The 25,867-nt window shown below is 45.0% G+C and overlaps 1 protein-coding gene across 6 annotated transcripts in view; it reads right to left on the bottom strand.

The window, feature by feature from the left end:
• The window catches only part of GPM6B (glycoprotein M6B), a 161,029-nt gene that overhangs the window by 14,878 nt on the left and 120,284 nt on the right, over nt 1-25,867 (bottom strand). For 2 of the 6 annotated variants that reach the window (XM_061408154.1, XM_061408153.1), the window contains exon 2: nt 22,581-22,700. The exons of the other annotated variants lie outside the window; for them this stretch is intronic. In XM_061408154.1, coding sequence (XP_061264138.1) covers nt 22,581-22,700 — 120 coding nt within the window. The remainder of the gene's footprint in view (nt 1-22,580; nt 22,701-25,867) is intronic. 6 annotated transcript variants of the gene reach the window in all.

Genomic DNA, 25,867 nt, shown 5'->3' with positions numbered 1-25,867 from the left:
CGTTCAGGCTAGCCTCACAGGAGTACACTGGCACAGCCCCATTGGGTCCTGGGTTTATTATAATGCTCCGCTACTGCCATCTTGACATTCTTACTACTTTCTGCACAAGGGTGTCTGAATTTTCAATTTTGCACTTGGCCTACAAATTACAGAGCCAGTCCTGGGTATACTTACTCCTGGGTGAGAGGAGACGGGAGGGGTTCTTCCTACTTTATATGCCCACCGTGGCACGGTTTTATTTCAGTGTCAGATAGAAATACAGCCTAGAAAGGCAGATGTCACCTTGCCTACCTACCACGTTGTCCTGAGCACAGCAACCGTCCCATGAGGTCAAATGCCTGGCATGTGGGAGAATTACTAGCTTCCCCTTTGCTCTGAGAGGGAGTAGGAATCACCCACTGTACTACTCCCAACAGAGCCAATGCTCCAGGTTCTGCTAAACCAGGGATCTGCAAACTAGAGCCTGTGATTTTGTCAATAAAGTTTTATTGGAACACAGCTTACACCCCTTCATTGACAAATTGCTGGCGGCTATTTCTGCTCTACCAAGGCAGATCTGGGTAGCTGTGACAGAGAGTGCATGGCTTACAAAGCCTGCAACAGTTACTATTTCCAGGAAAAGTTTGCAGACCCCTATCTGGAGGCACTGACATGCAGACTGTGGTCTGAGGACAAGGAGCACCAACATCACCTGTGAATATGGGAAAGATGCAGAGTCTCGGGTCCCACCCCAGAACAGCTGAATCAGAAAATCAGCGCTGCGGCGGGGTAGCCCGGCATCTGGGCTTTCAGATGAGTCCCACAGAGGCTCAAATCTGAGAACCACAGTCTTAACGAGTCACACCAGCTCTTCACTGTGGCAGCCCCACCAGCTTTCTTTTATTACCAGCCAAACTCTGTGACAATAAATACCGAACACCATGAAACGATTCCTGGCTTCTGGCCAAGATGGAGTATCAGAGAGCTAGTTTATCCTCCAGCCTGAAACCACAACCGAACTGAATAAAACCTATGCAACAATGGTCTTCAAGGTACTAAGACAGCAGGCTGTGAAGGACCACCCATGGCGAATGAGTCAATGATTAAGTTCTCAATAGAACCAAAGAAGCCACGTGAAACGCCCTGTGACACGTTTCAAAGACGCAGTTGGTATGGGTCACCTGAAGGTGCAGCTCAGCTCTCACTGGAACAGGAGAAGCTTTTCCCCATAACCTTGCTGTTATCATCATCTCAGGTACTGGGGTTTCTTAAAGGCCTAATTGGATGGAAGCTGTCAATTAAGCAGGGTAGTAACAGATATGGGTGAGGACAAGAGCACTGGGAGGGAGGGCACAGCTGTCCATTTATTCCATCTCATTCCATTAGCACATTCAATGCTCACCCAAGTGTCTGAGGTCCCACGGACTGGGCTGGACACTGGGGACTCGACAGCGAGCTAAGACAGGCAAGCTACATGCTAATGCAGTTTATAGCCTGGGGGAAAACAGACATTATCCAAATGGCGTGGGGATCAGAAGTGCTAGGAAACAGTAGGGACTTACTCAGGCTTTTGGAGGGTAACCAGGGACAGCCTCCACAGCTTAGACATGAAGCTTAGACATGAAGGATGGGATGGTTAGGGAGGGTGTTCCAGCAAACAGGAACTGCGTGAACAAAAGCTCTGTGGGGGAAAAGGGCAGGGTGCGTTCCTGGGCATGGAAGATGATGCCAGAACAGAGAGAGTACGAGAGGAGGGTGGGGCAAGGAAGGCAGGAGGGGTCTAGGGGAGCTGGATGCACTGGAGGCTTTCCAGGCCACCCAAAGAGATCTGGACTTTAGCCTCAGAATCACAGGACACCACCAAGCCTTTCTGACCCTGGGGAACAGACCGGGGCTGCAGAAGATTCCTCTGGAGGATGTGATAGGAACAAAGTGGCCCTGGAGGTGAATAGCTTGCTGCAATGGTGCAGGCAAAAGAGGACAGGTGCTCGGACCAGGGCAAAGGCAGCAGAAGTGGAAGAAAGGGATGTGTCGGAGAGAGGTTTGAAATGGCAAATGGGCACAACTTGGTGTGAACCCAAAGGAGGGGTTGGGGATGGGTGCTGAGTACCAAGAGTAACTCCTCCATTTCTGCACATGGAACCCCATGGTGCTGTGCTGTTCCTTGAGCTGGGGTTGACACAGGAGGGCTAGGCTTTGAGGACAAAGATGCCGAGTTTAACCCTCCTACACTGTTGGTGGGAAAGTAAATTGGTGCAGCCACTATGGAGAATAGTGTGGAAGTTCCTCAAAAAACCAAAAGTAGAGTTACCATATGATCCAGCAATCCCACTCCTGGACACATACCCAGACAAAACTCTAATCTAAAAAGATAACATGCTTCTCTATGTTCATAGCAGCTATGTTTACAACAGCCAAGACATGGAAACAACCTCAATGTCCATTGACAGAGGAATGGAGAAAGAAGATATGGTAAATACATACAACGGAATACTACTCAGCCATGAAAAAGGATGAAATAATGCCATTTGAAGCAACATGGATGCATACTAAGTGAAGTGAGTTTGAAAGAGAAGGACAAATACAATATTACTTATATGTGGAACCTAAAATACGGCACAAAATGAACCTGTCTATGAAACAGAAACAGACTCATGAACACAGAGGTCACACTTGTTGTTGCCAAGGGGAAGAGGCATGGGGGAAGGAAGGACTGGAAGTGAGGGACTCAGTTCAGTTCAGTTGCTCAGTCGTGTCCGACTCTTTATGACCCCATGAATCGCAGCACGCCAGGCCTCCCTGTCCATCACCAACTCCCGGAGTTCACTCAGACTCATGTGCATCAAGTTGCTGATGCCATCCAGCCTTCTCATCCTCTGTCGTCCCCTTCTCCTCCAGCCCCCAATCCCTCCCAGCATCAGGGTCGTTTCCAATGAGGCAACCCTTCACATGAGGTGGCCAAAGTATTGGAGTTTCAGCTTCAGCATCAGTCCTTCCAATGAACACCCAGGACTGATCTCCTTTAGGATGGACTGGTTGGACTTCCTTGCAGTTCAAGGGACTCTCAAGAGTCTTCTCCAACACCACAGTTCAAGAGCATCAATTCTTCGGTGCTCGGCTTTCTTCACAGTCCAACTCTCACATCCATACATGACCACAGGAAAAACCATAGCCTTGACTAGACAGACCTTTGTTGGCAAAGTAATGTCTCTGCTTTTGAATATGCTATCTAGGTTGGTCATAACTTTCCTTCCAAGGAGTAAGCGTCTTTTAATTTCATGGCTGCAATCACCATCTGCAGTGATTTTGGAGCCCCCCTCCAAAAAAGTCTGACACTGTTTCCCCATCTATTTGCCATGAAGTGATGGGACCAGATGCCATGATCTTTGTTTTCTGAATGTTGAGCTTTAAGCCAACTTCTTCACTCTTCTCTTTCACTTTCATCAAGAGGCTTTTTAGTTCCTCTTCACTTTCTGTCATAAGGGTGGTGTCATCTGCATATCTGAGGTTATTGATATTTCTCCCGGCAATCTTGATTCTAGCTTGTGCTTCCTCCAGCCCAGCGTTTCTCATGATATACTCTACATATAAGTTAAATAAGCAGGGTGACAATATATAGCCTTGACATACACCTTTTCCTATTTGGAACCAGTCTGTTGTTCTATGTCCAGTTCTAACTGTTGCTTCCTGACCTGCATATAGGTTTCTCAAGAGGCAGGTCAGGTGGTCTGGTATTCCCATCACTTTCAGAATTTTCCACAGTTTATTGTGATCCACAGAGTCAAAGGCTTTGGCATAGTCAATAAAGCAGAAATAGATGTTTTTCTGGAACTCTCTTGCTTTTTTGATGATCCAGCAGATGTTGGCAATTTGATCTCTGGTTCCTCTGCCTTTTCTAAAACCAGCTTGAACATCTGGAAGTTCACGGTTCATGTATTTGCTGAAGCCTGACTTGGAGAATTTTGAGCATTACTTTACTAGCGTGTGAGATGAGTGCAATTGTGCGGTAGTTTGAGCATTCTTTGGCATTGCCTTTCTTTGGGATTGGAATGAAAACTGACCTTTTCCAGTCCTGTGGCCACTGCTGAGTTTTCCAAATTTGCTGGCATATTGAGTGTAGCACTTTCACAGTATCATCTTTGAGGATTTGAAATAGCTCCACTGGAATTCCATCACCTCCACTAGCTTTGTTCACAGTGCTAAAGCTATGAACAAAGCCAAAGTACTAAGCCATAGTTCATGCTTCCTAAGGCCCACTTGACTTCACATTCCAGGATGTCTGGCTCTAGATGAGTGATCACACCATCGTGATTATCTGGGTTGTGAAGATCTTTTTTGTACAGTTCTATGTATTCTTGCCACCTCTTCTTTAATATCCTCTGCTTCTGTTAGGTCTGTACCATTTCTGTCCTTTATCGAGCCCATCTTTGCATGAAACGTTCCCTTGGTGTCTCTAATTTTCTTGAAGAGATCTCTAGTCTTTCCCATTCTGTTGTTTTCCTCTATTTCTTTGCATTGATCGCTGAGGAAGGCTTTCTTATCTCTCTTTGCTATTCTTTGGAACTCTGCATTCAAATGGGTATATCTTTCCTTTTCTCCTTTGCTTTTCACTTCTCTTCTTTTCACAGCTATTTTGCTTTTTTGCGTTTCTTTTCCATGAGGATGATCTTGATCCCTGTCACCTGTACAATGTCACAAACCTCCGTCCATAGTTCATCAGGCCCTCTGTCTATCAGATCTAGTCCCTTAAATCTATTTCTCACTTCCACTGTATAATCATAAGGGATTTGATTTAGGTCATACCTGAATGGTCTAGTGGTTTTCCCTACTTTCTTCAATTTAAGTCTGAATTTGGCAATAAGGAGTTCATGATCTGAGCCACAGTCAGCTCCTGGTCTTGTTTTTGCTGACTGTATAGAGCTTTTCCATTTTTGGCTACAAAGAATATAATCAGTCTGATTTTGGTGTTGACATCTGGTGATGTCCATGTACCCGAGGTCAGGGGCAGCGGCCGAGAGGAGCTACCCCATGCCCGAGGTCAGGAGCGGTGGCGGAGATGAACAACCCCACGTCCAAGGAGCAGTGGCTGCACGGGGGCAGGAGGGCCAAGAGGAGCTACTCCATGTTCAAGGTCAGGAGGGGCGGCGGTGAGGAGATACCCCTTGTCCAAGGTAAGGAGCAGCAGCTGCACTTTGCTGGAGCAGCCGTGAAGAGATACCCCACGTCCAAGGTAAGAGAAACCCAAGTAAGCTGGTAGGTGTTGTGAGAGGGCATCAGAAGGCAGACATACTGAAACCATAATCACAGAAAACTAGCCAATCTGATCACACGGACCACAGCCTTGTCTAACTCAATGAAACTAAGCCATGCCATGTGGGGCCACCCAGGACAGACAGGTCATGGTGGAGAGATCTGACAGAATGTGGTCCACTGGAGAAGGGAATGGCAAACCACTTCAATATTCTTGCCTTGAGAACCCCATGAACAGTATGAAAAGGCAAAATGGTAGGATACTGAAAGAGGAACTCCCCAGGTCGGTAGGTACCCAATATGCTACAGGAGATCAGTGGAGAAATAACTCCAGAAAGAATGAAGGGATGGAGCCAAAGCAAAAACAATACCCAGCTGTGGATGTGACTGTTGATAGAAGCAAGGTCCGATGCTGTAAAGAGCAATATTGCATAGGAACCTGGAATGTCAGGTCCATGAATCAAGGCAAATTGGAAGTGGTCAAACAGGAGATGGCAAGAGTGAACATCGACATTCTAGGAATCAGCAAACTAAAATGGACTGGAATGGGTGAATTTAACTCAGATGACCATTATGTCTACTACTGCGGGCAGGAATCCCTCAGAAGAAATGGAGTAGCCATCACGGTCAACAAAAGAGTCCGAAATGCAGTACTTGGATGCAATCTCAAAAACGACAGAATGATCTCTGTGTGTTTCCAAGGCAAACCATTCAATATCACGGTAATCCAAGCCTATGCCCCAACCAGTAATGCTGAAGAAGCTGAAGTTGAATGATTCTGTGAAGATCTACAAGACCTTTTAGAACTAACATCCAAAAAAGATGTCCTTTTCATTATAGGGGACTGGAATGCAAAAGTAGGAAGTCAAGAAACACCTGGGGTAACAGGCAAATTTGGCCTTGGAATACAGAATGAAGCAGGGCAGAGGCTAATAGAGGGACCAGCAGATGTAAACTTTTACGTATAAGATGGGTAAACAACACGGCTTTACTGTATAGCACAGGGAACTATATTCAACATCCTGTGATAAATCATAAAGAAAAAGAATCTTAAAAAAGAATGTCTATATGTCTATAATTGAGTCACATTTGTAGTTAAATGGGCACAGATTTTCCTGCATGAAATATGGAAATCCATGAAATATGGATTCACTTATATGACTATCCAATCTTCTTAATTATGTGTGCTTGCATGCTAAGTCACTTCAGTCGTGTCCGACTCTTTTGCAACCCCATGGACTGTAGCCCACCAGGCTTCTCTGTCCATGGCATTCTCCAGGCAAGAATACTGGAGTGGGTTGCCATGCCCTTATCCAGGGGATCTTCCAGACCCAGGGATCGAATCAGCATCTCTTATGTCTCCTGCTTTAGCAGACGGGTTCTTTACCACTAGCACCACCTGGGAAGTCCCTATACTTAAATTAAAAAAAATTTTTTTTTTTAAGATGTTGAGTTCAGTTTTAGACGTGCTGACTTTGAGGTGTCCTGATGCCATCCGAAGGGAGAGATTCCAGGGGGTGATCAGACACATGGGTCTGTAGCTCAGATGAGCTGATGCTGGATGCTGTCAGCTTCAGGATCGCAATGAAAACTTTCAGAGGTCAAGGAAAGACATGGGAGCACTGAGCAGTTCCAAGTGCTTTAGACCCTTTCTTTTGCCAGGCATGGTCCTTGGACAAGCAGCAAGAGCTTTAGCAGGGAGTTTGGGGGAAATGCAGAGTCTCAGGCCCCACCCCAGCCCAGTCGGGTCAGTGGAATCTGCGTGAGAACAAGTCCCCAGGAGTGAACGTGGAAGTCTGAGAAGCCCACTGCCAGTCACCAGTCCCATCTGTCCAGTCCCAGGTGCGGAGCCCCGAGTCCCCGTGAAGTGCCTGCTTTTGTGTGCAACCATGTTTGGTGTTTTTTCCAAAGCCTACTGGGCTTGGCCCTAACTCCAGCCACTTGCAAATCAAATGGCAAGTTCCAGGGGCCACAACGAAGAAAAACACAGTGTTCCAAGCTGTTCAGCCGCCTTGAAAAGAGTGCCACTAGAGTGTTTCTTCTGAGCCAAGCAAGCACTGTTAAGCTCAGATTTTTCACAACAAAGATGCTTTAGTGTCATACCACTGACAGGGTCTGAGAACACAGACCTATCCCCTCACCTCCCCCATTCAGAAAGCACCTGGGTTTTGGGCTGTCCCCAGCAGGAGAAGTCAAAGGCCAGGCTGATTTTTTTTTAAAAAGAGTTAGGTGGTGCTGAGTATCAGCAGAGCACCACGCCGTGCAAAGTGGATGCCAGCGAAGCAAGAGCAATGCTTTTCTTGGATATTCCCATAAATCCACATGCTGAGTTTTCCCAAGCTTCAAACCAGCAATGACAACGCTGGTGAATATGAACCAGAAAAGGGCAAGGAAAGCATTTTTTTGATGACTGTTAACAACTCATGGAAAAAACAAATCACTGCTAGGCTTTCTAGTACATTTTACTAGTAATTCTCAGTGCCTCTCACCCGGCCTCCTGAACCTCCATTAGGTTAGTCACATCTTCAACCTTCATTTAGCTGGTCTCTGTGGCTAAAGAGATTTTTCGGTTTTGATTTGCACAAAAACTCCAGTGTGCATTAGTCTAAGATGGTTTAAATATAAACCACACAGTAGGGAGAAAAAAAACGGGCCTCAATGCCTCTCCCTCTCAATGGCCATTTTGTCTCCGGCATCTCTAGAACCTTTTGTGCAGAACAACAGAAGAAAACTGGCTTTGTCCTCGGGCTCGCAGATGCCCGTTGCCATGGCTGGGAGTTCACAACGGCCCAGTCATTTGCCCCAAGTTGTCTGTGATCCTGGCTGCAGCTCTCATGCTGGCTCCCAGGAGGGCTGGCAGCAATAAGGGCTCAGATTCTTCCCCAGGGAATGAATGTCTCACACACACACCCTCAATTCAGGACCTTTCTTGCCACTTTACTAACTCCTAACAATCCATCAAATTAAAAAGAAAAGAAGTAATCAAGGTTTGCAACTTTGAAACAACCAGCAGGAAAATGGAAGCAGAGAGAATCCTTAGTTAAGAGACGTAAGATTGGATGGTAGGGGACCAAGGTCTCCCTGACTTAGTTCTCCACCAGGAGTGACTGTGCCCCGCTCGGGGACATGGGGTGACATCCGGAGATACCTGGGGTTGTCAGGACTGGTGGAAGGGACACTCCTGGCTCTAGTGGGTGGAAGCCAGGCATGCTGCTCAATATCTTACAGGGCACAGGAGAGCCCCCCGCAACAATTACACAACCCCAATGTCTGCAGCACCAAGGGGGAAGAGTCCTGAGACAGTGCATGCACACACGTGCTCCACAATGTTCACATCCCTGGTTTTCACCTGGGGCCGACTCTGCCCCCAGGCAAGGCGTGCAGACACTGCGTCATCACAGCTGGGCAGGTGCCACTGGCAGGTAGTGGGTAGAAGCCAGTGACACTCAGCACTCCACAGTGTATAGGACGGTCCCCACCCCAAACACAACAAAGGATGAGGCGCCACCAAGGGTCAAGGATGAGACACCCCGCTCTCAGGCTACCATGTACCATCCTGGTCTGAGACACCAGCATGCCCGCCAAACTCCACAATTAAAAAAAAGAACAAGAGCTTAAAATAACCTTACTTTGTTTAAAAAATATTACAGACAGAAGTTTACAAATTTTGCTGCCCAAGAGAATTACCTGGAGTGCACGGGAAAGCCCTGACATCCAGACTTTACCCAGACCAAATTAAATCGCAATTTCTAGAGGTGGGATTCAAGAATTAGAGGTTTTGCTTTTTTGCTTTAAAAAAAAAAAAGCTCCCCAAGTGATCTTAAGTTGGAGAACACGTGTTCTAGAGCAGACATCAGCCAACTGTGGCCCACGGGCCCAACTGGGCTCTCCACAGAGCCTGTGAATTCAGCATGCTTTTTTACATTTCGAAATGATTGTGAAAAAATACCAAAGTCAAAGAATACTCCTGCTTCGTGACACAAGTATATGGAATTCAAAGTTCTATGTCCAGAAATAAAGTTTTACTGGAACACGGTCAAGCTCAATCCTTTCTGTACTGTATGTGGGTATTTTCAAGCTGCACAGGCAGAGCTGAGTAGTTGCCAAATATTTACCATCTGGCCTTTTACAGGAAAAGTTTGCAGCTTGCTCTTCAGGAGCACTGGTTCTCCACCTTTCATGTGCACATCAATTCCCAGGGAAACTCCTTACAATGCAGGGTCTCTTTAGGCAGGTCTGGGCCATCGCTCCTCACTGAACCACAAGGGTAGAAAAGAGGGGCTCTCCAAGGGGGGTCGGCGCAGCCTTGAGAGACCCCAAGACTCCAGAGGTGCAGGAGGCCCAAACTGTCTTCATGATAGCACTAGATAATACTGACTTTTTCCCACTGTTGACGTTTCCACAGGAACACTGCCGATGGCTATAGCACAAATCAGGAAGTGGCACCAAAGTGAATGAATCAGCAGTTCATTCCTTACCACCACACACTCACAGGGAAAAAACAAGAGAGTTTCACTTTGATGTGGTTGAAAAAAATTATCAACTGTGATAACTCTACACACCCTTTTGAAGATTCTGTGCAATGAAATGAGGACACATCCAGGACTTCTGTAGCATACCAGCTGCTGCTGCTGCTGCTGCTAAGTCGCTTCAGTCGTGTTCAACTCTGCACGACCCCATAGTCGGCAGCCCACCAGGCTCCCCTGTCCCTGGAATTCTCCAGGCAAGAACACTGGAGTGGGTTGCCATTTCCTTCTCCAATGCATGAAAGTGAAAAGTGAAAGTGAACCCGTTCAGTCGTGTCTGACTCTTAGTGACCCCATGGACCGCAGCCCACCAGGCTCCTCCATCCATGGGATTCTCCAGGCAAGAGTACTGGAGTGGGGTGCCATTGCCTTCTCCGGTAGCATACCAGAGCACTATGCAAAGTTCAAGTGCGACTGAGTTTCAAGCTGAACTAGCATCTTGTTTTCTGGCCGACAGCTGTTTTTTTCTTTAAAGAATGACTAACACAGTATAGTTATTAAGACTTGGGAAGAAGACAGATGGCCAACAGGCATATGATAAACAATGCTCAACATCACTCACTAAACATCAGGGAAATGCAAATTAAGACCACAATGAGATATCACCTCATACCTGTCAGAATACTATCCAAAAGACAACAAATAGCAAGTGTTGGCAAAGGTGTGGAGAAAAGGGAGCCCCTGTGGGCCGTTGTTTTCCATAGTGGCTGCACCAATACATTCCCACCAACGATGTTTTCCTGTTCTCTGGATAAACACTCAGAAGTAAAACAGCTTTGGTTATATTGGTAATTCTGTTCTTAGTTTCTGAGGAATCTCCACATTAATTTGAAAAGATATATGCACCTCTGCTCACTGCAACATTACTTATAATAGCCAAGACATGGAAACAACCTATGCCCACTGATGGATAAATGGATAAAGATGATATAAGAACTACCATGCGTGCGTGCATGCTAAGTCACATCAGTCATGTCCAACTCTTTGTGACCCAATGGACTGTAGCTCACCAGGCTCCTCTGTCCATGGGATTCTCCAGGCAAGGATACTGGAGTGGCTTGCCATTTCCTCTGGTTCAATCCTGAACCCACATCTCTTATGTCTCCTGCCCTGGCAGCCAGGTTTTTTTTTACTACGAGCGCCACCTGGGAAGCTCAAGAACTACCATATGATCCAGCAATCCCACGCCTGAGCATATATCCTAAGAAAACTATAATTTGAAAAGACGCATGCAACCCAATGTTCATTGCAGCACTATTTACCAAGATAGGGAAGCAACTTCAGTGTCCATCAACAGATGAATGGATAAAGAAGATGTCGTTGTTCAGTTGCTAAATCACCTCCGACTGTTTGCGACCCCATAGACTGCAGTACACCAGGCTTCCCTGTCCTTCACTATCTTGCAGAGTTTGTGCAAATTCATGTCCACTTAGTGGTACATATATACAATGGAATACAACTCAGCCATTAAAAAGAATGAAATAATGCCATCTGTAGCAACATGGATGGACCTAGAGATTATCATACTGAGTTAAGTCAGAGAAGGACAAACATCATGTATCACATAAGCAGAACCTAATTTTTAAAAATGATACAAATGGACTTATTTACAATACAGAAACAGACTCACAGATTTCAAAAACAAACTTATGATTACCTAAGGGGAAATACGTGGAGGAAGGATAAAATAGGAGCTTGGGGTTAACATATACACACTGCTGCTGCTGCTGCTGCTGCTAAGTTGCTTCAGTCGTGTCCGACTCTGTGCGACCCCATAGACAGCGGCCCACCAGGCTCCCCTGTCCCTGGGATTCTCCAGGCAAGAACACTGGAGTGGGTTGCCATTTCCTTCTCCAGTGCAGGAAAGGGAAAAGTGAAAGTGAAGTCGCTCACCCGTGTCCGACTCTTAGCGACCCCATGGACTGTGGCCCACCAGGCTCCTCTGTCCATGGGATTTTCCAGGCAAGAGTACTGGAGTGGGGTGCCACTGCTTTCTCTGATATACACACTACTATATATAAAATGGAAAACTAATAATGACCTATTGCACAGCATAGGGAACTATACTCAATATTCTGTAATAACCTATACAGGAAAAAAAAATTGAAAAAGAATGAACATATGTATAACTGAATCACTCTGTTGTACACCAGAAACTAACACAACATTATAAACCAACTATACTTCAATAATTTTAAAAAGATGATATATATCTTATGTGTACATCTCACATACACACACAATGAAATACTACTCAGCTATAAAAACGAACAAATTCTTGCCATTTGCAACAACATGGATGGACCTTGAGGGCATTATGCTACATAGGGTAAGTCAGGTGGAGAAAGACAAATAGCATATAATTTCACTCATATGTAGAATCTAAAAAAAACAAAAACAAAAAACAATTCATAGATATAGAGAACAGATGGGTAGTTACCAGAAATGAAGGGGGTCGGGGGTTGGGTGAAATGGGTGAAGGGGTCAACTGTTAGTCTGGTGATGGACGGTAACTAGATTTTGTGGTGATGACCACTCTGCAGTGTACACAGATGTTGTATACAGATGCTGAATTGTAATACTGTACCTGAAACATGATGCACACACAGACTTGGTTATCTGGCACAAATTTTCTTAAAAATGATGTAAATGAGCTTGTCAACTTCAAAGAAAATAAGCGACAATATCTTGCCAATCAATTTTGGAAAACTTGCACCTGTGAAAGGCCCAGCTTACCAGTACTTAGAAAACTTCCTAATGAAATCAGTGGTGATGTTAATGAAATGTGACTTTTGGGATATGGTATAATAAAATGTGTCAATACTTGGAAGATTTGTACCAGCCAGAGAACCGGTATTTTCCAAGTGACCAATGAAGGATGTTACAAAATCATTCTCTAATACAGACCGATCAGACTGCAAGGGAGAGCAATAGATTTTAATGGAACGGAGTAGAAAAAGTTCACTAATACAGTTTCAGATTCCACATTATCAATAATCTTTATTCCACATTATCAATCAACCACTTGCTGGATTTTGGTGCATTATCAAGGAAGAGTTCCACAAAAACATGAAAAGGCCATTAAAACATTCCTCCCTTCTCCAACCACCTATCTGTGAGAGACTGAGTTTTCTTCATACACTTCAGCAAAAACTAGATGCTCCAAGATGCCTGTGAGTGAGGGCAGAGGCAGATGTAAAGATAACAGCTGTTGAATATTAAGCCAGATATTACAGAGATCTGATAAAATGTAAATCAGTGCTGCTCTTCTCACTCAAGCTTTGCCTTGTTTGGGAAGAGTTATCTTTCTCAAACATTATTTTTGTTACCAGGTTATGGATTTATTAGTAACATTTTAAATAAGTTCATTATTTTTTAAAGGATAGAATATAATCTATTTCTGAGGTCAAATACTAATAAAGACAATATAAAAATAAATTATATAACTTTTAACTTCTATGATGAAAACATTACTTAAGTAATATCTTAGTTATAATTTCTAATACAAAAATACCTAGAGATATAACCCACATGAACAAAAGCTTTCAGGGCCTTCAATTATTTTTAAGAGAGTAAAGGGACTTTACACCCCAAAGTCCGTAAACCACTGGTATGTACCATTAAGAAGGTATCATGAAGGCAGTGGACACGGGAGCTTCCTGCTAAAGACCTAAGAAAACACCCAAATGATAGCTTGCTTCCTAGTTCTCTTAAGACCTTCTTAGAGTCATTAATGTACAAGTCCAACTGTATAATGCCAAGAACACTGAAACTTTTTAATGATATAAAGAGAACTGTTTTTTTGGGGATATCCTTCTCAAACCTGGTCCTAAAATCTGTGAAATCAAAACTTTTCATTTTTGTGGCATGTTGTGCAACATCTCACAATTGATGAGCCTCTCACATGTGCAATATGGCTTGGAGTAGGAGATAAGCAAGCACAGAAAAGGAAAGCTATGTTCACATGGTGAGAGCAAATAAAGTTAAGACAGAGATCTTGTTAGTCCCGTCCTTCACCTTCTGTGGGGACTGGCTTAGGTTTTTCCTAAAGACCATATGTGTGCTCTAAGCCTAGTGAAGTGGGGAGAGAAGAACCAGGGCAATCTAGGCAAGTTGGGGATGAGTGTGTGCTTGCTCAGTTGTGTTAGACTCTTTGGAAAGCTAGCTCTAAATCTAAATGACAGAGGTTTTAAGAGCACAGAGATTTCCTGCAGGGTGTTCAGGAAATTTGAGGCGCCCCTGCAATATTAAGCTTTAGCATCACTCAACCTCCTTGACCATCTAGGTTTCAGTGTCTATGTGTTGCTAGATTGCACTGAGTTCAGTGAGTGTCTATTGAATTGCTGCTATGTGCAAGGCACCATACTGGGAGCTGCAGGGGTTTGGTTTGCCCTCCTGGTCTTGACAGTTTGGAGTGGGGTGAGGGACACAAACACAGCAGAAATATTCAAGTAGAATGAAGAGCGAGGTGACTCAGGGACATGGGGAAGGAGGTAGAGGCATCTCCTTGGCTTAGTGTGGGGAGCTTAGGAAGGGGCGTGTGGGTGGCAGTGGTGTAGACAGGCCTTTAAGAACAGAAGGATCCTGTGGTTAGGAGAGATTGACAGGCATGAGTGAAGAACAGGACTGATGTGGTTAGGCGCCAGTAGGGAAAGTTGAGGGCGTGTGTGGTGGAGTTTGTCAAGGGCATTGGGACAGTGTCAGGAGACAAGCTGGAGAGGCAGGCAAGGCCCTCCTGTGGGGAGGTCTCTGAGCCAGCCTGCAGCCCTGGGTGCTTCATTTTGTAGGCAGTAAGGAGAGAGGGAAGGTTTGTGAACAGGCGAGTGACATGATCTGAGGTGTGCTTTTAAGAGATTAATCTGGTGCTAGCGTGTAGGCTGAACTGCAGTGGGTGCAAACTAAACTCTTCCACTGTGGGTGGTAGCAGAATGCGTCTTTTTGAGTTTTATTCAAAGGGCGCAGGGTGTATTCAATGAAGGCAGGAAGGGTAAAAACCAGACAAAGCTTGGGGCTGTGAAGCAAAGTCACACAGCATTTTACAGGCATGGCTCGGTGAGAAAACAAGAGAGAATATATGTGAACGAATTTTCTTAGGGGCCATTCCAGAAAATATCAACTCACCCAGAGACAGAGGGCGAATCAGTAGTTGTGTGGAAAGAAAGGGCTTACAAAGGGACCTGGGGGATTGGCAGACATGTCAATTTTTTGCTCGTTTCATGGGCACGTATGTATGTCAAAGCTGATCCAACAGGTCACTTTACATGTATGCACGTTGTGCATATCAACTGTAACTCAAAAAAAGTTTTTAAAAATGACCTTTTTCTTTTCCTTTTCCTTTCAAGATATGCTTCTTAAGTTCAATTTTTACAAAAGATGCTAGTAATGGTAAAAGGTTATAAATCCCTTTTAGAAACTAAGGATTGGCAGCAAAAGTCAGGAGCCTTAACAACCACATCGACCTGGGTGGGGTGGGCTGGTGGTGGGGGAGGGAGATATCCTACAGCTACAGAACCTATAGGCTACTTGGTGACAGGAAAGTGTAGGGGCTACTGTCATTAAGCAGAGAAGCCAGTGCTTTAAGGGGACACGTGATGCATTTCCATTTTGAAACATTTATATGGCTTGCAGCAGGTAGCCTTCTAAGATACCCCCAATGGTCCTCACCTCCTGATATTCATACCCTCCCCCAAAGTATGGGCTAAACCTACTGACTAGCTTCCCTGATTAGGTTTCAAAAAACTGACTTCCATCTTCCTAGCACTCTCTCTATTGCTGGCACACTCTATCACCCACTCTCTCTGATGAAGTCAGCCGCCACGTCATGAGGGAGATATGGGAAAGCCCACATGGCAAAGAATCAAGGGAGGTCTTGGGCCAAGAGCTAGTGAGTAGCCTAGGCCCTCAGTTCCACAGCCTTTGAGGAACTGAGTCCTGACAACAACCACAAAAAGTGATCTAGGCAGTGGATTCTTCTATGGTTGAGCCTTCAGATGAAACTACAGCCCTGGCCAATGCTTTCAGTCACAGCCTTGTTAGAGACCCAGAGACAGCTAAGCAGAGTCCAGACTCCTGACCTACAGAAATTGAGATGATATATGTTGTTGTTTCTGACTATCGAGTGTAAGATTAATCTGTCATGCAACAGTAGATAACTAATACACAGCTTCAGCTCTGGTATATGCCTGCAGCTCTACAATAGAATCTTTAAAGCATTTTTTTAAAAAATGCAATGACACAAAGATGCAATGACAATCTTAAAACATCAAGAGAAGTTTGCTTCAAATTTACTCTCTGCTAGGGATGTGGTGATTTGGCTTTGGGCATCTTGATAGAAAACATGTATACAAGTTGCCTTTCAATTTCAAGTTTATGTTGCCCTTCAGAAAGGTATTTTGACCTGAAACAATACTTTACCAAAGATGTTATCATGAGGAACTATTTTCTCCATTAAGATTTTGATCCTCCACATATATAGTAGTGGTGGTCAGACTTCAGTGTGGCTCTGAATTGCCTGGGGAGCTTATTAAAACAAATCAAATTCCTGGGACCCACCCCAAAGGGGGAATCTGGCAATCTGAACGTTTAACCAGCATCCTTGGTGATTCTTTTACTTAACACAGAAAATAAAACTCGCTAAAGTACAACAAATGGAGTAATAGATGAAAACAGCCCATGGTGTCTATTTAACAGGACTTGGTTTCTTGTGGGAACACTCAGAAAAGGGCTTGTAAGAGGCCAAAGGGCCTGAGCTTCCAGAAAGAGTCAAGGGACCCTCTGAAGAAAGACTGAGCTTTAGCCTAAAGCCTGTGAACAACCAGTACCCCAGGGAGCAAGGATTCTGGAGCCTGGAGAGAAGAAGGTGAGGGATCTTGAGTGGAGATTTTAGGAAACTGAGTGACTAGCAAAATGTTTAGGTCTTGCCTACCATAAGTGACTGGATTTATAATGAGTGCTAAGAATACAATCACTCTAAGTCAGGGCTTGGCTTTTTTTTTTTTTTTTTTTTAATGGAAAGGGCCAGATAATAATTCTCTTTGGCTTTGCAGAGCATATGGCTGAAACTACTCAATTTTGCTGTTTTTGTAGGAAAGCAGCCACAGACAATCTGTAAATGAATGACCATAGCTGGTTCTAATAAAACTTTATTCACAAAAACTCAGTTGCGATTTTTGTGTGGTGAAACACAGTTGTGATCATCAGCCTGGTTTAAGCCAAGTCCTCATAGATCTCCAGAATCTCCATCTATCACCACTGGGAAAGAGCACATGACCATGAACAGGGTTGTCTTAAGACCACAGAAAAGACCTGTTTTGCTCCTACTGGCCTGACATTTCACCACTAGAGTTACTCCTTGGGGTGAAAGCACTGACTCTGGAAGTTCCTAGAGAAAACACAGGCTGCTCTTCAGAGAAAGTCTCACCATACCTAGATGACTCAAACCTCCAGAGCTTTCTGCTTCCCGGTGCACAAGCCGTTTCACAAAAGCTTTTGACAGATCTAGAAACACACGGGTATGGGTGTATGTGTGGCCTATTTGTGAGTGAACAGGGACCCACAAAAGGACACAGCATGGGGAGGTGGGAAGACTAACCTCTAAAAGCAGACTTGAGCTGCTTCCCAATGTCTCCAGTTAGCTCTCTGGGGCAGGGGGGCAGGCAAAAGAGTTCAAGACAAAATTAACTTTAATTAACTCAAACTGAAAACATACAACACGGGCGGGGTTGGTATTATAAAGGTAATGAAGATAAGATGTCACTGTTTCTAAGAGACTATAAATTGCTGCTTTGAATAATCCAAGTCAGTTTCTCTAAAACCAGATGCTGTACCTGAGAGAAAGCCCCAGATAGACACTCAGTTCTGACCGATCTGCTTTTCATCTCTTCTTTCTTTGTCTGCTCTGAGCTGAGGAATAGACACAAGACTGAAAGGCAAAGGGAGTTCTGTATGTCACAGACACAGTGGCAGCCACTGCTACATAATTGAGTGCTAAGCATATACCAACAGTATAGCTGATAAAAAGTTGAACATTTGTAAATGAAAAACTATGTATATGACTGACATAATAGCCTTTGGTAAATAAGTTATAAAATAGTTACCTGCCCTATACTGGCACATTTTGGGGTGAAAACTGCAGGTAATTTGAAAATAGAATAAATAATCCACAGCAGAAAACAAAATGCAAAGAACTCTTTAAAAACTCAGAAACATTATGGCATGAACCCGGGCTAGAACATGCTTGTACTGAGTCCATTGTTCACCTCCAGGTAACCTGAAACACCTTCAGTCAGTGGCAGCCATCAGACACACATGCTGGGTGCTTCCCCTGGCCATGGTTGTGTAAACCGAGAATGCTTCTCCAGCCAGACCCCGGGGATCAGTTGCCCTGCCCGAAAACTCACACGACACCATCAGACCCCGGGCTATAGTCCACACATGACCAGCAACAGAGACCAAAGATGCACACAGAGAGATTACAGGCTCCCCACCTTGAAATACAGTTCAAGTGTTTTCAGAAAAGGCCTCAAACATAGTTGCCTTACAACTATAGGTTAGGACAGTGTGACAAGACAGTGTAACACCAAATCCAATAGCATTTCCCAGGACTCTCATATCTCAGGTGTCACTCTATAGAGTGGATCCATGGCAGAGAAGTCCCAGGCTAGGGGGCCAGAGGGAGAAAGGCTAGGGATCTCAAGGGGCCTGCCTTCTCAGGTCCCACCTGGGCAGATAGGAGGAGCCCACAGTGGGACCTGATGCACAGTACTGAGCAAGCAGGAATGTTAGTATTTGGCCGAGTGTTGAGCAGGAAGCCCCTGTGTTGGGATTTCCATTGTGTTGGGATTTCCATGGCTGCCCGGGAATCTTGGCCATGGAAATCCCAACACGGGGGCTTCCTGCTCAACACTCGGCCAAATACCAACATTCCTCATGCTCTCCCCACACCTTTAGTTCTAATCCGTATGTGAGAGGGTGATCTCTTTGGACTTCTGGAATTATCTAAAACATCTGAGTCCAAGCATTAGAGCCATTAGGATTTGTGAGCTGGCCAGAAAGGGCTTCCCTGCTGGCTCAGTGGTAAAGAACCGGCCTGCCAATGCAGGAGATGTGGGTTCGATCCCTGGGTCTGGAAGATGCCCTGAAGGAGGGCATGGCAACCCACTCCAGTATTCTTGCCTGGGAAATCCCATGGACAGAGGAGCCTGGAGGGCTACAGTTCATAGGGTCGCAAAAGACTTGGACATGACTTAGTGACTCATCCATGACAACAACAGGAGGGGAACTGGCAACTGCTGAAGGGAGTGGTTTTTGTACTCCTTACCTGGTAGACTGAATGCGGAACTACACAGATTTACCAGTGTCTGAATAGTCATTCTTGGTCTTTTAGCTTACAGCTGTATTAGGTGACAGCATCTTACATGTCACTGTATTATATTCAAGAAGATGATGAGGAGCATTTGAGAACTTCTCCCAACTCCTATCAACTGCTTTCTCCTCGCTTTCTCCAGAAAGAGACAAGCTGGACCCATTTTCACTGCCCCACCCCCCATTCTCATTCACCACAATTTTAAACAAAGAAATAAGAGGAGGCACATTTTCAGACAAGTGGCTAAGAGAATCCAAGGTCACCGGCCTTTCAAACTAACCAGGACTCAGTGCATTAATGACTGGCAATTCTTACACCTGCCTCCCCATAAAGAGGGACAGAAAGGACAATGGAAAACACAGTGATTTCTCAGACTTTTGAGGGTAAATCCACCTCTTCAATTCCTTCTGTCTTCTCCCTTCTTGCTTTTGGACCTTGCTCTCAATTAGTGCTTCTCGAACTGCATTATGCCCAGCAATCATCTGGAAAGTTCTGAAAATGCAGACTCGGATTCAGCAGGCCTTGGGGTGGCCTGAGACTCTGCATTTGTAACAAGCTTCTAGGGGATGCTGATCCTGCTGGCCCATGGACCGCACGTGGAAGAGAGGATCTGAATTCTCTCTGATGACACTGACTGAAGCCCTTGTGACAACTGCAGTAGCCTGAACCACACCCTACACGCTAAGCACAATATTCCATCGAACACAACTGAAGCCCAAAGGGCTCCTTATTTCCCAAGTGCCACTGCCTCAGGCCTAGGTCCCCAAGGCAGTGTCACCTGAGGTGGCCCTTGTGGCCACCCGCCCCTTGATTTCCTGGAGGCCCAAAGAAGATGTGGATGCCACCTGGTCAAAGAAGTTAATTCAGAAAGAAGAAAGCAGTACAGATGGTGAAGGATTCACTATCCAAGTGCTAAAAATGTAACTCCACAGAGAAGTTTCACCCAAAAAGGAAGATGGGAAACGACTGAGGCAAAGGAAACTGGGAGCACCTTGACGTCCCTCACGGGGAGTAAGCAGTTTGGGGGAGGAGGTCTCTGCCACAGTGCCTGCATTTTCCTTTGGTAAAGATCTCCCCGTCGGCGTGGACCAAAACCTCTTCCCACTGTCTGTCCCCCACTGGAAAGAAACTGAGAACTCTGCAAACGGGGAAAATAAAAGACACAAGAGCCATATGGAATCGTCTATTTTTTCCCTCACACCATCTGGTTTGGGATCTAAGCACAGAATGGCAACTGCGCTGACTGAGGAGACAGCAAAATCTCTGGGCCACTGGGAAGGTGACACCATGGCTAGGTTCAGTCCCTCCCTCTGGGGGTTTTCTTTCTCCCCCTCTGACAAGAACCTGCTTGATCCTGGAATTCTCAGCTGAAACATCACCAGCCATGTGATTAACTATTAGAGTTCTACAGTTTCTCATCATACCACTCCAGAATTCTCGAACCTCTGAAAACTAAGGTTGGTTTCTTTTTGGGGGTGGGGTGGGAGTGGAGTTCATCTGGCAGTGAAACCCATTCTGCTCTGAATTCCCTTGATATCCAGAACTGACCTTGAATGGCCCAGATGCTGTTCGCAGATGTCCCTGACCTAAGTTCAGTGCTCCAGAAAGATCCATGTGTTGGACTTGAGGGGCGCACCCGGACCTTGCTGGGGACACGGCAAGTGCATACGGTATGTGCACCACATCACTTTTCAAAAGCCCCAACTCTTCTGAATTCTTAACTAAATTAAGAATTTAGCCCAGCCGTTACAGATAATGTGGAGACCTTCTTGTCATGTTAACAAGTACTGCCCGTTCTCTTTCCCTCTCTGCCATTCAATTATACATATTTTCCTTTTCAGGGCGGGGAGCGGGGGAGGCTTTTGAGCTAAGTTTACATAGAAAATTCACCTTTTTAAGTGTACGGACCAGTGTGGTTTTGAGTCAATTTACAGCGTGGTGTAACCATCACCACAATCTAATTTGAAAACATCTCCATCACTCCATAAAGGATCCTTGTACCCTCAGCAGTCACTCCCCAGCGCTGCCTCCCCCAGCCTCCGGCACTCACTCAGCTATTTTCTGTCTCTCTGGATTTGCCATTTCATGTCAGTGGAACCCTGCAGTATTTGCTCTCATGTGTCATCTTTGACTCAGCATCCTGTTTCTGAGACCCATCTGTGTTGCAGTATGCGTCCTTCATTCCTTCTCACCGCCACACAGTATTCCACTGTATGGATACATCACGCCTAATGGCAATTTTAAAAAATCAAGCTTCTAGAACCTTCCATCCTTCAAAGGCTCCAAGAGAACAAATGTCTGGTGGCATTTCTTGCTCACCTCTTCGAGCCGGCACTACACAGGCACACAGAGCTGGCGCCTAGTGGCCAGAGATGGAGTGAAGGAATATGTCACTCAACGCATAGAACTAAATCCAAACACAGATTTCATGTTAATTAACCTGAAGCCACAATTCAGGTTTTAAAGGAAAAAAGTTTTAATTATTAAGTGAATGACAGGTGCTATGACTTTGTAACTCAGTGTAGGTCTTACATTGTACCTCTAGATTGCTCTTTCTAGACTTTTCGGTTCTATGCTGTCATTTCTGATTTATTCTTGCAGAAGTAAGAAGACATTTCGGATGAACAATGCTATGGGTTCACACAGAATTCCAGCAATAACTTGAAGCCTGGCGTGTTTCTCTGACCCACCACCATCCCTTTGTATTCCCATTTTAAGTAATTTAAAACCACTGAATCTTAGCTCTGTGTGGACTTCAGGGATGTGGAGAGTGGGTGTGCATATCGCTCAGGTTTCTCCCCTTCCAGGTCCCCAGACGGGCTGATGCACAGTTTACTCAGACCCAGCACTTAGATGTTTTGAGAGGCCAGTGTTCCTCTGAGCAAGGAGACTAGAGATCGGACCCCATGGACCTACTTGATGGGGTCAAGTACCCAAGTATATGATCCTCATTTCATGGGCTTTGAGTTTTCCTTCTCAAAGGTAACAGACTGATGTTAATAAATCAGAGAGCTGAAGAGCCATGTGGCCAGAGAGATGTTTGGGGCCACTGACAGCACTCTCAGAGCCCAGGCTCCTCAAATGTCCCAGTTCAGTTCTTGGTCCCATGATGGGCACATATGACTGCCCCACCCCACTGGTGGTTCAAATATTAGACATTTCGTGCTTAATTCCAAGGCACATCTCATTGCACCTTGCTCCCTTTGAGAAGAAGAGGTGAGGGGGAGAAAATAGGGAGGAGGGAGAAGAAAGAGGGGAAAGATGGGGTGGAATGGAGAGGAAGAGAGAAAAAGAAAGATGATGAAAACAATGTTTAAAGGGCCACTTCCACCCCAGCCCCTGTGAACAAATGAATGCATCAAGCAAAACAGAAAACAGCACCAAACCAAAAGAGCTATCACAAATCATATTAAAGATAACAGTTGAGTTGCTATGCGAATGCACCCCGAGGCTGTATTTACCTGGACTGCTCAAGGGGTTAGCCCTGTCCCCCAGGGTTGGCACGGGACGGTACTGGTGGTTCTTTGAGCCTGGGTACATCCAGTGGTACCTGCCAATTTCCATTTCAGCTCTGCTGTTCACTGCCAATTTCAGGTGGCAAAGAGTCAGTGTCTCTATCTCCAGCAAAGATTCTACATCAGCATTTTAATGTATTCTTTTACCATATAATTAAAGGAAACGACGAATACACAAAAAACGCTATTGAACTGCAACCTTGCAGTACCATCTTATCAACTCGGCATGATATGCTGAGAACGTTAGCATCTCCTCCTCCATTTTTGAATTTAAGTTGACAAAAAAAAAAATCACCAATATTTTCCTTCTCTATTTTCTCCATCTCCTCCCAATCCTCCTTACCCCTCCAAATGCTCATTTTGGGCAGATACTGTTGATAAGGAAAAGCTGGCTTCTCACCATTGTATTTTTTCTTTCTGTTCAGTTCCCTTTCAGACCCACAGAGCACAATCATCATTGTAGCTACATAAGTGAAGGTGAACCCAGGCTTGCTCTAATGGTAGCTAGTTCCAGCCAATAACCCCATGGTCTGCTGAATCTTAGGTGACACTCCTGTTTTCCCAATGACATCGGCAGTATTCTGTCATCTCATCTTATCTAAGCTCAGGACATCAGAGTCTAGAATTTTCCACATTCAATCTTGTTCCAATTATCTCCCAGTGTCTTGACAGAGAAAGGGCTGTGGGCATTGGGCTTGAAGCAGGGCTTCCTCACACACAAGGTGACAAGTGGCCTCCTGGGGACTCAAGTAGGTCCCAACTAGTAATCTGACTATATCTCATACTTCTTAGGGAACCGGACAGAAAACTATCTACCAACTTGCCTGACACAGAATCAGATGCTGGTAACTGTTAGCTGAATTACAACCCTGAAATCCCAAGAGACCATAAGGTCGCTGTGGCCAGTTTCTAGCTGAGAATCCTATCAAACCTAATGATGGGTTATGGCTTCCGGGGTGCCACAAATATTTAAGGATTAAACAAATGGTGCTGACATTGATGTGGGGGAATTATTCCATCAGAAGAGCACATTATAATGCCCCATCGGGCATCTTAGACCACTGAGGATAAGGACTAGGCAAACCATCACATGGTAAGGTAAAAGAGCAAATGCCCCAAGCAGATCCACTGAACACCTCCCCAGCCATTATGAAACCTGACTCTGCTCTCCACAGTCTCTGAAAACTCTCGTGGTATTTCCACTTGGGAAGTGAAGACCTACGGTTCTAGGTGGTGTTTTAGGGCAAATCTCTTTGGTTTCATGATAAAGTAATGTTTTTTAGAGACATTAAAGAGAGTTAAAGGCATTTGAGAGGGGGGAAAAGGATGTGAGGACAAGATCAGAACTGCACAATGAAAGTATTTTTACTGCCGCTGGTTCTGTTGTTAAATGGAGATGTGTGCTACAATGTGCTGGGCACCACACAAAGCATGTTACACCTGTTCCCTCAGGAAGTTTTTTTTAATGCAAAGTGTTAAAGTTTTTTTTTTAAAAAACTATGTGTAACACAGGCAAAACTATTTAAGTCAATACATTTTTAAGGAATGTCACATGTTCTGATTCTGCCAATCACTTTAGTCTTTCCAAAGTTTGAGTCCTAAGTTTCAAGACAGTCCTTCCAAAAAGAATTTTTGCTCAGTCCATGGTTGTTATGCCAGTCAGTCCACAATTTCTTTAGTTGGGCTTCTTTGATCTCCAATAGAATATTGGACACACTTCAAAGTTTCCCACCTGGAATCACAGGGATCTGATTTCCTCAAGCAATTTATTTCAGGACCCTGTTTAGGGTCAGAGGAGATGGATCTGCCTTAGCTGTGAATTTTAGATGGCCTCTACACATGCATTAGGTTTAAATCAGATACCTTCCTAAGCAATCACAGCTTAGAACATTTGGGATATGCCAGTACATAAGATTAAAAACAGTCTCACTGTTACCATGACCTCAATCATTTGAGATCAAGGTATTTGTCACAACCATCCTATGAAGGAGGTACTCTTATTACTCTAGCTTTACAAATGAAGAACCTAGGGGCAACTGAGAGTTAAGTCATTTGCCCATGACCACACAGCTGGAGGGGAGGAGCCTGTGCGTAAATGTGGGTGATATGACTCCAGAGGGCAGGTTATCCAACTGTGGCCTGTGCTGTCACTGTCTCTACTCTTTTACTGAGGTCTGTCTGGAGGTAAACTGTGCTTCTGTGCATCAAGACGTGTTTCAGATCCCAAGCTCCTGATGCTATTTCTTAAAAGTTCTGAACTCTCAGCTTTTCCTGCATTTAGAGTTTTGGTTTACTCTTCAGGGGAGTTTCTCTCACACCGTGGGTTGTGCTATATTCTCCAAAAGCAGGGCAACCCACTGGGGCCAATGGAAAGAACCAGGAGACCAAGTCATACTCCTGGTTAAAGTGGCTATAAGCCCTCTGTAGCTCGATCACTTCTATCTGAAAAGTTTTCACCCTCCTTTCAAAAAATTTCTCTCTCCAAGTCCAATACACAGCAGGTGCCCAATCTATGTCTGCCAGATAAATAGTTGGCTGCATGCAAGAGAATATCCTGGGACCTTGTGGATCAAGCAACGGGTCTCCAGGTCCCCACCCTTACCCCGACCCCCAACCACACTAACCTCACCCAAGGCAGGGTAGGCAATTCAGGAAATGTCTGTCAACAGCCCATCCCTTCTCTGCCCTCATCCTCTCATATGGGCACAAGCTACTTGGCAATGACAGTGAAAAACCATGCACTGCCCAACACTAACGTGTTTTCTGAGTAAAGCCTGGTGGCTACGCCCAAGACACTCAGTTCAGCATTCTTCCTCCTCCTGTAGGTGTGGAGACAGGGTCAGTAAGTGCGTGACAAGGCCTCTGGACAACAATTCATCTTTCCATATGGAGGGAAAGAAAACCCTCTATTTTGTATCTCTGAGCCAAACTTAAAGACAGTAAGCATCAAATTATAAAATTTTAAAGAACATAGGATATGTTTTGTTTAAAAAAACAGGGGCCCAAAATCTAAAAGGGAGTCACGTGATCATGAGGGGACACCTCAGCTTGGGGAGTGTTTTAAAATGGCATCCTTTCTGGACTGCCAACTGCCAAGAAGTGGGGAAAACGTTCAGATGCAGGAAGATTTCAGCTTCTGCTCTTCAGTGGGAAGACTGCAAATGCTCCCCTTAGAGAGTAGGAGGGAGACATGGGCAGGAGACCTCTGGATATTCTCGAGGAAGCACAGAATA

The sequence above is a fragment of the Bos javanicus genome, chromosome X (assembly GCF_032452875.1).
Source record: "Bos javanicus breed banteng chromosome X, ARS-OSU_banteng_1.0, whole genome shotgun sequence".
Taxonomy (NCBI): domain Eukaryota; kingdom Metazoa; phylum Chordata; class Mammalia; order Artiodactyla; family Bovidae; genus Bos; species Bos javanicus.
Note: the sequence above shows the minus strand (reverse complement) of the source record. Positions and strands in the feature narration are given on the sequence as shown.